Source organism: Convolutriloba macropyga, chromosome 11 (genome assembly GCF_964194025.1).
Source record: "Convolutriloba macropyga chromosome 11, txConMacr16.3, whole genome shotgun sequence".
Lineage (NCBI taxonomy): Eukaryota > Metazoa > Xenacoelomorpha > Acoela > Convolutidae > Convolutriloba > Convolutriloba macropyga.
Window position 1 is genome coordinate 22,264,617 of NC_134478.1, and position 12,920 is coordinate 22,277,536.

General features: G+C 33.4%; 1 protein-coding gene across 1 annotated transcript in view; it reads left to right on the plus strand.

The window, feature by feature from the left end:
• The window catches only part of LOC142349523 (uncharacterized), a 29,927-nt gene extending 20,473 nt beyond the window's left edge, over window positions 1-9,454 (plus strand). The window contains exons 8-9 of the mRNA XM_075401141.1: window positions 8,138-8,574; window positions 9,098-9,454. Coding sequence (XP_075257256.1) covers window positions 8,138-8,574; window positions 9,098-9,103 — 443 coding nt within the window. The 3' untranslated portion in view covers window positions 9,104-9,454. The remainder of the gene's footprint in view (window positions 1-8,137; window positions 8,575-9,097) is intronic.
• Window positions 9,455-12,920: the final 3,466 nt, after the last annotated feature.

Below are 12,920 nucleotides of genomic sequence, written 5' to 3' on the forward strand. Positions count from 1 at the left end.
CACAAGATTTCAAAATTAAAAAAAAAAATTTGGATTTGTTCTTATAATTGGTAGCTCTTGAAATCTTATCATATTATCCTGATACTGATTTATCCCATTGGCTTACAGAAAACATTCAATGGATCAAGGTTAAAGTTCTCAGAGAAAAGCTTATGGTTTAAATGGCTCCGACACTTTCTTCTCGCTCTTTTATTGAATTTTTGCCTGTATTTGTTGTTGTTTCCATAGTCATAAGAATTATTGTAATGTCATATTGATTAACTATGCACGACAATTATCCTTGGAGTTTAAACGAGGCACAACTGAGTGTATTTATTGACTTCCGTTCAAAGCTATTGAATTTAATGGCTGTTAAGACTTTAAAAAAGATATTTCGTTAACATTAATTTTTTGTAACATTAACCGAACCTAAACTCATTTTCGTGATCATGAGCTGTAAGTAAGTCTCAGTAGTGACAGAACCCCCTTACTTTCTACTGAGGCCAAAAATAATCTGGTTAGCGGTTCTATCTTCTAACTATTTGTTATATGACTTCAATGCCACAAGACTTCAAAATTTAAAAAAGAATATTTTCTTATTATTGTTTCCTCTTGAAATGTTTTCACATTACCTTGATACTGATATCTCCCATACGCTTAGAGTAGACGTTTTCAGAGGGAAGTTTATGGTTCAAATTTCTTCGAGACTTTCTTGCACTTTTCTATTGAGATTTTGATTTTGCCCTATTCGTTCTTGCTTCCATAGCTATAAGACGTATTGTGATTTCTTATTGATCACCTACGCACGACAAATATTTTTTTCCCAAATCGAAGCATAACTGAGCGTATTTATTGAGTTTTTTAAAGCTCTTGAATTTAATAGCTGTTAAGACTTTATAAATGATTATTCGGGAATTTTTTTTAACACTAACCGATCCTAATCTTATTTTCGTGAATTGTAAGTCAGTCTCAGTAATGACCGAAACCCCTTACTTTTAACATGAACACAAATTAATCTATTTAGCGGTTTTATCTGCTAATTATTGGGGTTATGACTTCGATGCACAAGTTTTCCTTGTTTTTTTTATTTTTGGAAATTTTTTCTCATAATTTTGGTTCCTTTTGGAATTTTACCACACTATCCTATTATTGATTGTTGCGTTGGCTTAGAGAAGACGTTGAGTGGATCATGTTTTTTTTCAGAGAAAAGCTTTCTTCTCGCATTCTTCTCACTTTCTTCTCGCATTATTCTAATTAATTTTTCTATTTTGCCTGTTTTTGTTGGTTTTCATAGTCAATGTTTTATTGTAATGTCTTTTTGATGACGTATGAATGACAAACATCATTTTTGTCTCCTCGAAGTTTAACATAGCGTGTTTTTTAGCTGCCGTTGAAAGCCATTGAAATTAATGGCGTTCATACTACGGGTTTTCTCAAAAATTTCGTTGTTTCAATGTATTTGTTCATGTTTGTTGATTCATTGGAGTCAAATTGTTAAAAAGAGAATCCCATTGCTCTTAAAAAATTAATTGAAAGTAGAAAAATTATCACTAAAAAATTTATTTCTTAATAGCTTCGAAAATTTTTTTGCTCTTTTTCTTTGAATTTGCTCTTTTGGCCTGTGCTCTTTATTCTTTAGGTAGTCGTAAAGTGTTGACCAGTCTCAGAAGCTTGTATTTAAGGATCGAATGAATTATTTTACCCGAAGCAGTTACTTTATAAAGAATTTTTTTGAAGTGTATAATATTATACATATTTAAGATTTTTCAGGATTTTTCATTTTTTCAATTTTTGTGGTTCTTTTCGTCAACTTATTACTCTTCGTCCTTTATTCATCATTGAGAAGTGCCATACAATTACTTGTTTTTTAAAAATTAACATGGTGACCGATCTTATGACGTAATTGATGTTTTATTTGTTGAACACTATGCGTTTTCATAAAAATTTATGTGAGTGGTGTTTTTGTGTTTCTTCTTCTCTTCCATTAGCACAATCTCGTAATAACAGATCCAAATGATATTCAAATATGGCCCAATTGAACTTATTTATTCATTCAGAATAATTTTGACTGAATTGGTGTAATTAGAAATTGGATTAGAATACATAATTTTCACAGACATTAGCTAATTATTTTAATGGCACCAATAATTTGTGTTTTCCAAATGTTTGTTAACTGCTCTTCGTATTTTTTTGAGTTTTTCTGCTTCTTTAGTCCATTCCGATGGCTTAGTCTAACCGAAGTCAGATCCTACTGGTTTCATTATGACTTTTTAGTAAATTTATCAAGAATTATTTCGTTAAAAGGTAATGATTTTTAAGACTTTTGAAATTATTTGATTTGATAAATGTTAATTGATTTTTGAATATCGCCTCTTTATTTCTTCTGTTTGTGGACTTGTTACCTAGACTTATTGAGGAAAATTACTATCTTCAGTTTTTGTGTAGTTAGGGTTTTTTCTGATTGTAATTTGACGTTGATACTAGGTGCTTTTTATTTTAGATTTTGAGTTTATGCCATGCAATTTTCGTTTTTGCTTTTTTGTTGTTGTTGTTTTTTTCTCGTAGTCTTTTTAATGGCAGAGTTCCTTGTAATGAGGCATGGCATTACTTCGTTCAATGATTAGTTTGGCTGCGTAACTTTTTTTTAAACTCAAACATTTATTTTTGTTTATCTCTTTGCCAAAAAATTAAGTCAAAAGACAGTTAAGTCAAAATGTAGATTAGCGCGGGTCGGAACATCATGTGCGAACGCACATTAGTGAGCCTCCTTGTTTAAATCATTCAATCTAAACTGCAAAAAGCCTTCATCCATCTCGTCGATTGGCCAAGTTTATGGATTATTTGTGCCGTTAACAAAACGTTTATGGACTAATTTTACCCGCCCGTTAACATAGCGCTGTTTATAACAGATATTTCTTCTGTTAAGCACTCTCTAATAAAACGGACAGTAAAACAATGTCTACGGGAATGTCTTTTTAGTTGATCTTTTTTTAAAGATTTTCAAAAAATAATAATATCATTGACACTGGTTTCTGCTATTTTTATAGCATTTTAAACAAGTAATATGTTATATGCAAAGTTGTGATGATTTCGAAAGAACATCATGAACCTTAAAAAGTTATTCTTCGTTAAAGTTTCAGAAAACAAAAGAAGAACATACCCGACAAACTTTATTGCTATGTCGGTAGGTAACGAGAACAAAACTAAATTGGATTCTAATTTTGTCGCGGTGCTATTACTATCTCTATGAACAATCAATCAGATGTCAGAGGTTAAATTTTCCCACACATAGGATTTTAACATCCACTGATCTTCAACTTTTACATCCACTGACTTTCGACTTATGAACTCCATTGTATCAAGGCCATGTATATACCTATCAATCAGATGTCCGAAGTTAAGTTCTGCCGTCTATACAAATTTGATTCTAACATCCACTGACCTCAAACTGATGAACTTGAAAAGTAACGAAAACAGAAAACCATGTCTTGGATTCGGAGATAAGATCAATTCTTAATCGAGTAACAAAACTTTAGCTAATCTCAATTTCTGCATTAATATAAGCTAATTTCTGTATTTTCTCAGTTCCAAACTTAATTTAAAATTCAACTTATTGAATTCTTTGACCCGTGTTGCCGACAACGATAGATTTTTTAGTTTGTGTGGTATCGTTGGGGCACGACATGTCTCATTAGCTTCCTATCCATATTTCTAGATAGGTTTCTAGATTCCTATCCTAGATTCCTATCCTCTATTTACAAAAACTTTCATAGTTGGCTCTTTCTTTTTTTTCTCCTCTCAGCGTTTTCACTCTACAAAAATTTATTTGCAAATTATCGGCTTCTCTCATTAGTGGTATTAGCAATAATTTAGCTTCAGTTGAGTAGTTTTAAAAAATTGAATATCTGCATTTTATCTCCAAATATCATTTTCCCCGTTCAGAGGGGATATAAAGCAGTGTACTAATAGTTAATAGATCTTGACTCAGTGTACTAATAGCTCAGTGTATTAATAGCTCTTGAAGTTATGAAGAGAAACCTATGATGACATCATGAGAGAAAATGGACTTTATGAAAGAAAATTATTGACCCATCTTTTGAGTGAGTAGAAATTTTCAGGCTTGCCAGAACAAAAAAAAATGTGCTGGCAAGTAGAAAAACTTGAGATCTTATCCATTGGAATTTTTGACGCATTAATAACCTTCAAAATTAAATCTCAAATTGGAATAAGATCTGACTACTTTTTAAATTATATTCTATCACAAAGACGGCATCCAATCAAAAAGAACTGAGAACAAAATGAGGATTGCGTACATGGAAGGACGCATTGATCCACGTTTCTCAAAGATATATGAGGCTCGTTCAATCATTGATGTTATTTATGTCAACCGGGGGGTTTAGTTTCAAGATCCCGTCATTGGATAGCAACTCAGGTTGAGGTGGTATAGACATGTATATCTAACTCTATGGTGATCACCAACTTTGCTTATTTCTTAACACCTCTTTTTTGAATTGAACTTGAACAACGCTTAATATTCTTTGCAATTTCCTTTTGCCCGGGCCGAGTTGTCCACCCGTATTCCACACTTATTAAGCGAGGATCCTCTATCCGCGTTTTGTATAAAAAATAGATCGCGAAGTTTGTATGGTATGCTCACGATGAGGAAAAATATTCTTCGTGAGGTTTCTCTTAGAAGTCTTTTGACTCTTCGCGTATTTTATGTTTTGCCGTACAATGGTGTCAGCTTAGTTTGATACACTTCTTATGATAAATTATGATAAAAAAGTGCTTAATTTTTCTATTTGGCTTTCTATGTCCATTTATTTTTCTCCACATTGCAGGTGGTTCAATTTATTTCTCTCACAAAATAGGGCTGACCTTTACGGGACTAAATGATGTCACTTGCTGCACCATGTAAATTGCGCGTACCAGTGAATGAAATATTCGAGATATCAAAAAAAATAATCCAGGTATACCTCGCATATCAGAGTATCCCATACGGTAACGACCTCTGGTCAGACTAGTGTGCACTCGAATCCGTGTCTGGTCGGACAATGCCAGACAGAAGTGACAACTGATCAGACAAGTTCCAGTCCATAGTACGCTTCAAGAATTTTCCCTTCTATACAATTTGAGCGATGGATGCTCAGCTGTATAGATCAAACAATAGCCTGGATTTGAGGAAACAAAATGTGTTAAATCTGTCCACGGCCATAAAAAACACTTCCTTAACCGTAGCAGTCCCATAATTGTTGCAAAACGGCCTGGAGTGTAGTTAGTTAGTTAAGTGAAATTAACGTATTTAATTCTTAGCTCCTCCAAATAATAATGAGTTATCCCTAAATCATGACGATTTTTTTTTGAATATGATAGATTTCCAGCTAACAGACCCATAAGTTGTATAATGTATGAGATACAAGTAAAACATAAACATTTTGCATTGCGTTCGGGAATATTTTTTTCGTTTCCAGATTCTTCAATTTTTCAGGAAGTGGATTGCAATCCTTTGATGCTGTTAACGTTCTAACTGAGTCTGATATATATATATATATATATATATATACATATATATATATATATATATATATATATATATATATCAAGAGAACAAATTTATATTGAGATTTCTACTTTAGACCATCCTATTTTTAGAGTAGCATGCCTCACTGACCCATTTTAGTCGCTTTCAGAGCGATTTAAGCAATTTTCTGTCAACTTATCGATTTAAGAGTAAGGAATAATGGATAAGTGGCTCAAAACAAATGCGTTCAGAACTGTTTTTTATTAGAAGAATTGATATCGGATTACAAAGTGTATCGAAAGTTTTGATTCCTGGCGCCATTTTTGTTTCAAAACATGATTCTATTTGTCTTGCAAACTGAGATTTATGTCAATATGTACGCCTCGGTACTTGGTTCATTTCGAATCTCAAACAAATTCGTTGCTCAATTTGATTGATTCGGATACGTTGATTTTTCTATTGCCTCTGAATTGAACAAATTTTTGATGAATGCAGTTGGGATTTAGACTACGGAAATGTTTATTGTACTAATTACACTTTTTTGATCGGACCACACAATTTTTTTATAAAACAATTGTACAATTTTTAATTAAATTGATTTTCTTTATGTTGTATCAGAGATAAGGCTAGTAGTATTGAGCGCTCTGAATACTTTTCATCCTGCAGTTCTAATCAATTTGAGATCTTTTATTTATTGATTAGATATTGTAAAAAAACAAGCATTGTCGCTTGAAGCACACCACATTCTAGAATTATCTCATCTGCAGTACCGTTATCATTTAAAACTCAATTTTTTTCTCTACGTGATAACGCTTGGAAATAGTTTTTTGTTGTACAGTCAAAAATAATCTTCTCAACTTTTGCAACAGGCTAAATTGGTCAACTGAGTCAAATGTTTTCGAAATGTCTAAGAAAGCAGCTGTTAGCATTTTATTTCGGTCTGTTTTGTGTTTTCTTAACTCTTTCTGTAGCAGAAAGTTGTTGCCTAAATTCGTACTGGGAGTGGCCTGGCAGAGTGTTTTCGTTTAAGTGTTCACTCTATTGATCAATGATTAGAATTTCAACAAAAATTTGAAAAGCAAGGTAAAATTGATGTAGGACGGTAGTTATCTGGTTCTTCGGGGTTGCTTTTTTTGAAAAAAAATGGTGTTGCATCAGAGAGTGTTAAAGATCTCAAGAAAAGTAGAGATATGAACCCATTTGTGGTGAAAGATAACTGTATTTTGACTACAGAAACTGCAGCTCTTAAAGTCCAGGGCGGCAGCGTTTGGGTGTCCTGTGGTTCGTGTTTACACAGTTTTTCAGAGCATTGTAAGCGTTCAAGCTCTGTTTTTTTGTCTGAACGAAAATGTTTTCGATGTTCCCGTTGCGCCATCAACACATTAATGGGATCCGTTTGATAATATGATTTTTTCTAACTTCAAAAACCTGTAATTGTGATAATTTGGCTCCGTGATAAAACCATAGAAAACATTTTTTTCTAAAAATAGATTAAGGTGTTTGTTCCTGCTGAGTTTCTTTTATCATAAATGAGGTCTCAACGTTTTCTGCTGTTTATTGATGACAGGACAAAAGAATGATAGAAGCTTTTGAAATCATTATTAGATGAGCACGACAATTTATGTTTGAGTTCAGAGAAAGTTATATCATTAATTCTATTTGAAACTAGAGACACATTCTTTTTGTAATTCTTGATTTTTCTCGCACAGGAAAGTTTGCGAACGAGCAAGGCATGATTTTTCTTTTCTATTATACACATTTTGTACGGTGACGCGTGTCTCAGGAGAACTTCAAGAAAAAAATAGCATTTTTTGTTGGTATGTGACTGATCAGTTTGGTTTGTTCAGATCTTCATTAAATTTTTCTTGGATGCAATAAGGTTGGTCCTAAAATATTTTCTGTACGAGTTTTACCGGGTTTATTTCTTCCTCAATAAAATATTTTGGGCAAAATAACCTTATAGATTTCTCTTGGGAAATAAAGTAATCGATTACCGTTGCAATGTTGTTCGTCATACACATACGAGGTGTTTCAGTTTTGTTATGTTTTTGTAGGTGGTATGGTAATAGTATTGAGTCTGACTTCTTCTATTTTTTTCCCAGTAAATTTATGTTATAGCCACCCATGAGTTTTATTTTATGACCTTTGACTATTGCATTATCAAAGTTGCTAGCCAATTGTTCAAGAAAGATATTGGTTTTGTTTTTGCTGTGGGAGTAAGTGACATTTAGTAACATTGATGTGTTTCGAGTTTTCCTGTGGCTTTCAAATTTTTTTGGGAATTTGCTTAGATGCGGACTCAGTTTTGGAGAGCAGATTTTGTTATAAGCAACATTACAGCACTACCCTTTCTTGAAACGCCCTCATTCACATCTGAAACACGCTTACTGGTCTTTCTTAAGAAAATAAAAGTAATCATGATCATTGCTTGTGAGCCAGGTTTTTGTGAAACAAAAAGTAATGTATTTTGGTAGTTCTCCAACAATTGAAAATAATAACCGCCTATTAATGCTTCGACAGTTAAGCTGGAAAATTTTAAGGTTCTTTTTTGTCCGGCTTCTCTATGATAAGTTTCTCTATGATTAGCCATCTAATTTATATCATCCAGGATCGCCTGCATCAAATTGAATTTTTCAGCAGGAATGAATTCCATTTCAAGTGGAAGCAACAACTGCTATTGTCAACTCCAACAACACCAACAGCAATCTCAACAACTGCAGCATTATCAACAACAACAACAGCAACAACAACAACCAATGCCCATTGTCATCTGTCTACCTTCTAATCAGACCGCAGCTCCGGCTGCTGAACCCAATAAGAGTTGCTGTAATTGCAAGCCCAATAACAACAACAGCAGCAACACACCTGAACCACCGAAAGGGCAGCAATATGCTTCAACCTGTTATTGCAAACAGTCAGAGCGTATTGCTACAGGAAACAACGCGGGAAAATGTCTCTGCTCAGGGAATCAGCCCACAAGTGATAGTGAAGGGAGGTGTTATTGTTCCAGCAACATTCACGGTTCCTCTTCTGGCGATGGGAGGTGTTTATGTTCATCTAACAACACAGAGGGGGTAGAGTGAAGCAAATCAACAAAATAGCCAAACCCCTTTTTTGAATTCCATTGTTTGGTAGAGCAAAATGCAAGCTTGACAATACTATGGGTTAAACAAAACTCCACATTGAAGTATTGGGTCAAGCTGAAATCCAGCTACAATTCAAAGAAAATTTAACATGAAGTTACCTTAATATGAGTTTAAATCAATTTCTTGGCAAGAAATTTTATTTATGGTTTTTCTGTGTAACTGCCGTTGCTTTCCTTGTAGAAAACAAATTAGGACCAGCTTTCTGTGTCAAAACTTCTCAATTCACTCAAATGCAGCTAACAGTTAAAAATACGTACAAATTTGTACCATGTATTTTCCATCAAATGTTTTGAAGCCTGGATTATTTTATCAATTTCTCCCGACGATTGTAACCCCAAAAATAGCATATTATACGTTGCATTATGCCATAAATTGCTGAAGCTTTTTCCGGAAAAATTTGCTTTTCTTTATCATCGACTTGTTATCCGTCTGCAAATGATGGCGTCTGTAGATGTAAGCAGACAGCGTCTAATAGGACTTCTAATCATCAGCAAAACGAACAGACGGCAGGGGCTTGTTTTTGCTCTACTAATATACAGAGAGAAAATGACAACGTAACCGATGGCTTGAATGGCGACATGGCTGTGAATGGTGGAAATAAAACAAAGTGTTGCTACATTTCTGGAGGCAATTTTTTATGTGGCAGTCAAGGCAATCAAAACCAACAAGTTTCATCTGGTCAAGCTTCCGGTGTGCAGCAATCGCCGTGAGATGCAGAAAACTAGTTTCGATTGAGCATAGACCTTCCCTTAGTAATCTTTTATTTTTGAAGTTATAAACAAGCAGGTTATAAAGTTAGCATTTGGAACATAAACTTATCTGCTCGGGAAATGTTTAGTTTAGTTGAGTTAAGCGACAAATTCTTAGCTTAGTTTGATTTAATACAAAACTAGATGAGCCAACTGAGACCAAATCTTAACCATATTCTCCCAATATTACCCGAAGCTTTTCGGGTAACTAATTATTCATAGATCCTTGATGGTCTCTCAGAAGGGTCTTAAAGTAGAATATTATACGTTTGTTGACCCTATAAGTCGTTTTGCATGCAGTCTGAGCCTCTTTTCAGGCATTTGTTTTTTCTTCAGCTTCGCTTAAATGTGTGCCAGTTCAAAAAAATTTATACGTCTGACACTAATTGTTTCTTTTTTAGACAAAAAGTCGACAATCTACTCAATGTGGCCATATTTGCTAAACAGAATATTAAAAATAAAAGTAAAAATAAACAAATTTGACTTCTTAATTATTTCTACTTCTTGATTATGATTATTAGTTCTTGTTTTATTGAAAACTTGAATGAGCGTCATCACTCTTATTCAATAACTCTTCAAGACATGAATTTTTTTTTCACAAAAACTAAAAAGTCAAACTGATGACTTCCGATTCAAAGTTATCTGTTTTTCGTATTCTCTGATTGTCTCAGCATGAACGTTTTATTCAGAAACATTGGTAAATGTGGCTGTAGAGGTTACAGTTATTCTCTACTTTTTTTCTTGCAACGTCATCTAAACGGTGCTTTGGTAAATTGATGAAATTGTACAGCATATAGCACAATAATTTAAGCAGTTTCATAAGCAAGCGTCAAAATGAGATGATTGGATTCATCTGTTTAAAAAATTCATATCCATAGCAATACAATTCTTAAAAAAACAAATCAAGCAAAGAAAAACAACAAAGAAAAAGCAATGCGGACAATCTGACTGATTTCATGACGAATGACGTATTTTTTAAAGGAAAAAGCAATCGGGGTTATACAATTGAGAATGAAATGTTGAATATACTATTTGAAACCTGTGGTTTCAAGTCATCATAACAATGCTCAGATTGTGCTGAAAACTCCTACAACGCACCCTTATCGCATCATAATTTTTTTAAAACTAAAAACGTGGAAAAAATAAGCAGATCAGAATTTGCTTTTCAAAATAGCGGGGGTTTCACTTATTCAGCATCAAATATAATAAACTTAAATTCTCCCTAAATTAATTTTGAGTCTATAGAACCATTAGCTTTCGGAAAGAAGCGTCAAAGGACGCAAATACAGTTTTCTAGGGAGCATTTCAAAACTTTTAGTTGTTTTTATGTAGGACAGAAAGTCCTACACAAATATTCATCAATAATGATTAAAGATTAAACTTCTTTTAAATATGGTTATAAAATTTGTTTCCAGAAAAAAAGACGTTGAGATTTTTAAAAACATCGAAAGACGGAATAATGGAGTGCAAATTCTTTTGAACTGCTTTTTGACCTCGCTCATCCACAATTTTAGCATAATTGTCTACCAATTGAGGAACAGATAAAAAAAACACAAAAATTCAACTAGTTTTCAAAAAAACTGGCGCATGAACAAAAAGATAGCCTCCAAAGCAAATAACTCAGTGGAATAAAAAAAATGATGCATTAGATTGATTAGATATGCCGATATTAAGAAGGCGAGCGAAGACAATTAAAGTTCGAAATCTAAGTCCGCGACTAATAGTGTAAATATCAAGCTCCTCGAAAATATTTGGATTTTTGTCCGAATTGAAATTAACAGTCAGTTGCTTTTCAAGTCAACCATACTACAATCATGTGAAAAAATCTGCATTTTGTCAGAAACTTCCAACGAAGATTGCCTCATCTTAATAAAACGCTGCAAATCACCAAGATGAGATCACACGTCAATTTTTATACTGAATAAGGTACCGATAAATAAAATCCGCCAACGCCCTCCTCAATGACTAGAACTGCTAAAGCCTTTTATTCGCCCACCAGAAATCCCAGTCAATTCCTACACGTAACTTATCAAACCCTCTCTACGATTACTCCTTTTCCCTGGCAAACTTTAAAGTGCTCACTCGAACCCTCCTCACAGAGCAGGCAAGCAGAAAACTGGCTTGTTTGTCCATATATGAACAAGGAGGCTCGGTAATGTGCGATCGCACATAAGGTTTTGACGCCACTCATCCACAATTTTGGCATAGAAAAACCCAAAAATAATTTTTGGGAATCCCAATAAAACCGAAAAAAAAACCAAAAAACCCAAAAAAACCCTAGTATTTTTCAAAAAAATAATGTACGAACGAAGAGATATTCTCCAGAGCAAGCAACTCAGAACTCAGTGGAGTAATGATGCATTGGATTGATGAGATATGCCGATATTAAGAAGGCGAGCGAAGAAGAACGGCCAAATCAAACAACAACAACAACAAACATTAATTACATCAAAAAATTTGTGTCCGTTTCAAAAAACCAAACTTAATAACAAAGTCAAAATAGCGTCACACAAAAATGATATTAAACAAAATGGTTGTAATTCAGCAGAAGAAATGGTTATTCACCAGTTCATAATAAGTCTTGATAACAGTTAGACAAAAAAGAACAGAAACTTTAAAGTTAGAAAATTCAATGAATTTTTTAAAAAAGACAATTAATTTCAAAAATGAAAACCATTAGGAATCGCCTAAAAAATTCCATATGTTGACCAATACCACAACTTCTATAGAAGGGAATTGAGAACTCCCGGTATTCAATTTTTTACGCAGTTACAAAAAGAACAACAAATAGACAACAAACAAAAAATCAGTTAAAACTTGCCAGAAAACGCTTTGGAAGCCGTAAAGTCATACTTTGGCCACCAAAATATGTTCAATTGCACAGTCCTCGAGCACCAATAATATTGAATTTTGCAACTGCTCTTTAATTAAACTAAGTAACAATTAGACAAAAAAGAAAAAATGCAAAATTATGTAATTCTTGTTTTTTTTTTCGAAGACATATCACCATTAATTACAAAATGAAAAATTTGAATAGGTTTGTCCATTCTTCCAAAAGAAACCCTTGACACCTGCAATTATCCAGATTATGTCTAACGTCTGCAAAAAGAACGTCAAATGTGACAAAAATCAAAGTTTCATTTACTTTTTTTTGTGAAAAACCGGTGTGGAAGCCAGTGAAGTCATAACGAATTCTCTGAAAACATTAGATTTTGTGACACCAATCCCCTTTAACACCTTCTTTTGATAAAAATAATGTCATCTGTGAACTTTAATTAACGAGACCAGGTAACAAACAGACAATAAAAGGAACAAAATTGCGAAGTTGATTTTTTTTTTGATTTTGGAAAACAGTTGATTTCAAAGTCATGAAAGCCATTATCTATCTTCTAATATCAGAACATCGGCTGGCTCATCTACTCTTCCAGGAAAAACCAGTCAAACAAGATCATTGTACAGGAAATTAAATACGACTAAAAAGACTAAGTAAAAATGACAAATAAAGACAAAATTAAAAATTCCAGT